Genomic DNA, 3087 nt, shown 5'->3' with positions numbered 1-3087 from the left:
AAATGCAGAAATACATGATTTAGACATGTACAGAAAAAGTTGGTAGCAAACAGCAAGAGTATTCACCCAATTTCTCGTATCACTTCACAGCCAGGCCGACTGCACTCGCTTCTTTGTTGTTTGTCCCTCCAGGGCTGATTGAGCAGCGCGTGACTGACAGCCCGCGGGGGTGTTGTCCAATCAGCAGTCTGCCCGCGCCCAATGGGTGAGTCCGCACGCCTATTGGCTGAAGCGAGTGTGGGAAAGAATGCAGAGAGGGTTTCACACGAACTGGGAGCATGCGGTCTATCTATAAATACCGCTGGCGTGTGGCAGTGGGAGATTCGATTTGCCTTCTGATGCACTACGCCACACACGCTCGTGCACTCATATGACATCCTCACGACTATAAGTCATATAGCTGATAAGAGGGACTTGCACTCTCTCTTGTGACCGTCTTAAGATCTTGGCTACGCTCCGCATCTTGATCACGCTTTAAATCTTCAGAGCCTGCCTCTGTGTTTTTTAATACCACACACGGAATATAAACACTTTTTTTGATTTGTTGGGGGTCATATACTGGACACAACTTCGGTTCGATCATGCCCGCCGATAATATGGAGAAGCAGACCGCATCCCCTATTGCTGGTGCCCCTGCCAGTGGATCCCACACTCCTGACAAACCAAAGAATGCCAGCGAGCACAGAAAGGTAAATATCATTTAATGTGCGAATTTGTAGGCTATTGTTTGTTATAAGTGTCAGCTGACATTTTGCATGTGAGGTTGTCATGCCATGAGCAATAAAGCTAATGTTTTCCCATCTGCAGTCTTCAAAGCCCATCATGGAGAAACGCCGTAGAGCGAGAATCAACGAAAGCCTCGGCCAGCTGAAGACCCTGATTCTTGATGCTCTTAAAAAAGATGTAGGTTTAGATTAACCTTGACCAATTTTTTTTTCATTGATAATAAACCATCTATCAAGCAACCTACATTTTAAAACAAAATTCAATTATTTTTTCCCCTTCCCATTCACAGAGCTCCAGACATTCCAAACTGGAGAAAGCTGATATTCTTGAGATGACAGTCAAGCACTTGCGTAATTTGCAGCGTGTTCAGATGACTGGTAAGTTAAAAGTTCTTGCAATTAAACTTGGAACTTTTAAATATATATATTTTTAATGCTATTATGCTTCCTAAATACTGAATCTTCATTAACATTACTTTTGCATTCATTTTCTAGCAGCCCTGTCAGCTGACACAAACATCCTGAGCAAGTATCGGGCGGGTTTCAACGAGTGCATGAATGAGGTGACACGATTTCTCTCTACTTGCGAGGGAGTGAATACGGAGGTTAGGTCACGGCTTCTCAACCACCTGTCCGGTTGTTTGGGACAGATGATCGCCATGAACTATCCACAACCTGCCCCGGCTCAACAGGCACATTTGGCTCAACCTCTTCACGTGCAGCTTCCATCTACCTTGCCCATCAACGGCGCCACAATGGGCTCCAAATTCAGTCCTTCAGAAGCAGTCTCACCCAAAGTCTTTGGAGGATTCCAGCTGGTGCCAGCCACTGATGGACAGTTTGCTTTTCTTATCCCCAACCCAGCTTTTGCTTCTGCGACAACCCCAGTCATTCCCCTCTACGCAAATGCAGGCGTTCCGGTTACTGTCAACGCCAGTCCCGTCCAGGCCAGCTCAGCACCCACCGTGGCATCTCCTGTCCAAGGAATGACATCCTTCGCAGGGGTTTCACAGGCCGTCAATGCCATTGGAGTTAATGCCAGTGCAGAAAGCAATGAACCAGTGTGGCGACCCTGGTAGACTTGCCTATCCCTTAAGAACTTGTAAAACAGTTTTTCATGCTGAAGAAATATATTGAGTTCCGTTTTAAGGGACTATATTAACCTTTCTGTTGGACATGGCACAAATGTTTGTTTGCTGATTCCAAAATTTGGATATCGTTAATGAATATGCTGTGAATTTAACAGAAAAACACTTAATGTTTATAAAGTACTTTTTTAATGAAAGAATTTAGTTTTGTACAAAGTTTGTAAAAGATTGTATCATGCCAAAGCTTTCTTGTTTAATGCTAAATAAATCAAAATAACAAAATGCTATCATTTATAAGCTTTTTTTTTTTTTTTTTTAATCCACATCAGCACTTGTTAATATAAATCTACAGCACCTAAACTGGATAGAGTTAGTTAAAATGCTTAGTATATTAGATCAGGTTTATGCCCAGACAGCACACATACATTTCCAAGATATCTGTTTTAGATCTTTTCATCTGGAAAGCATTGCGATCTAATTAGGCATATCTGCTAAACATCTTGAAAAGATATTATTTACAAACATTCAAAATCATCTGAAATACATTTGATTAATGACTTATTGACATCTGAGAGGAAACGTCCTCTAGATGTATATTACGGATTAGTAAAAAATAAAAAAAAACATCTTCAAGATGTAAACAACACACACATTAAATAGATGCCTGGATGTAGGCTAGGTGTGCTATTGGGTTTCTATGTTAAGTAAGGATTTTTGCTTTATATTAATAACACATTTTAAGCAGGCAATTTTATAATGCATTTGTATTATAAACTGCTCACTTAGTAATGTAGTTTACACACAGAAGCTTATAAAAAGTTTCAACTTTTTATGAGTCCCAAATTTCCATCAATATATGTATATTGCTCTTAGATTTCTAATTCGGGCAGGGAAGAGCCTATATCACCCGAAGTGTCGCAGGTTGAAATGACAAAGGCAATGAGAGGGGTTTTTTCTTTTCTTTTGCAAAAAGGTAATTAAACATCTGAAAAGGGTCTCATCCTGTATTCAACGGGATCTTTAAGAAGTCCTAAACCCCTATTTATCAACCTGGGAAATACGCTTTGGGTTAATGTCACTAACAGATTGCCTCAGTGAAAAGAGAATGTAGATGAATCCTCTCCTCCTTTTGTGTACCAGTCGCTTTAAGTTGTGGCTGTACACCTGAATAGCACGTGGGGTGCTTTCACGCCTCTAGGTTACTTCAGTCTCATTCCTCAAACTTCTTTCCTCTCAACAATTAAAATTCAGTCAAAAAACATAACATTTCATTG

At 40.8% G+C, this 3087-nt stretch overlaps 1 protein-coding gene across 1 annotated transcript; it reads left to right on the top strand.

Annotated features, from left to right (window-relative positions):
* Nucleotides 1–293: 293 nt before the first annotated feature.
* On the top strand, nt 294–2096 carry LOC127419009 (transcription factor HES-4-B-like). Its single transcript, XM_051660026.1, has 4 exons — nt 294–689; nt 808–903; nt 1016–1103; nt 1221–2096. Exons 1-4 carry the CDS (start codon nt 582–584, stop codon nt 1802–1804), a joined length of 876 nt encoding a protein of 291 aa, XP_051515986.1. The 5' UTR covers nt 294–581; the 3' UTR covers nt 1805–2096.
* Nucleotides 2097–3087: the final 991 nt, after the last annotated feature.

Source organism: Myxocyprinus asiaticus, chromosome 28 (genome assembly GCF_019703515.2).
Source record: "Myxocyprinus asiaticus isolate MX2 ecotype Aquarium Trade chromosome 28, UBuf_Myxa_2, whole genome shotgun sequence".
NCBI lineage: Eukaryota > Metazoa > Chordata > Actinopteri > Cypriniformes > Catostomidae > Myxocyprinus > Myxocyprinus asiaticus.
Note: the sequence above shows the minus strand (reverse complement) of the source record. Positions and strands in the feature narration are given on the sequence as shown.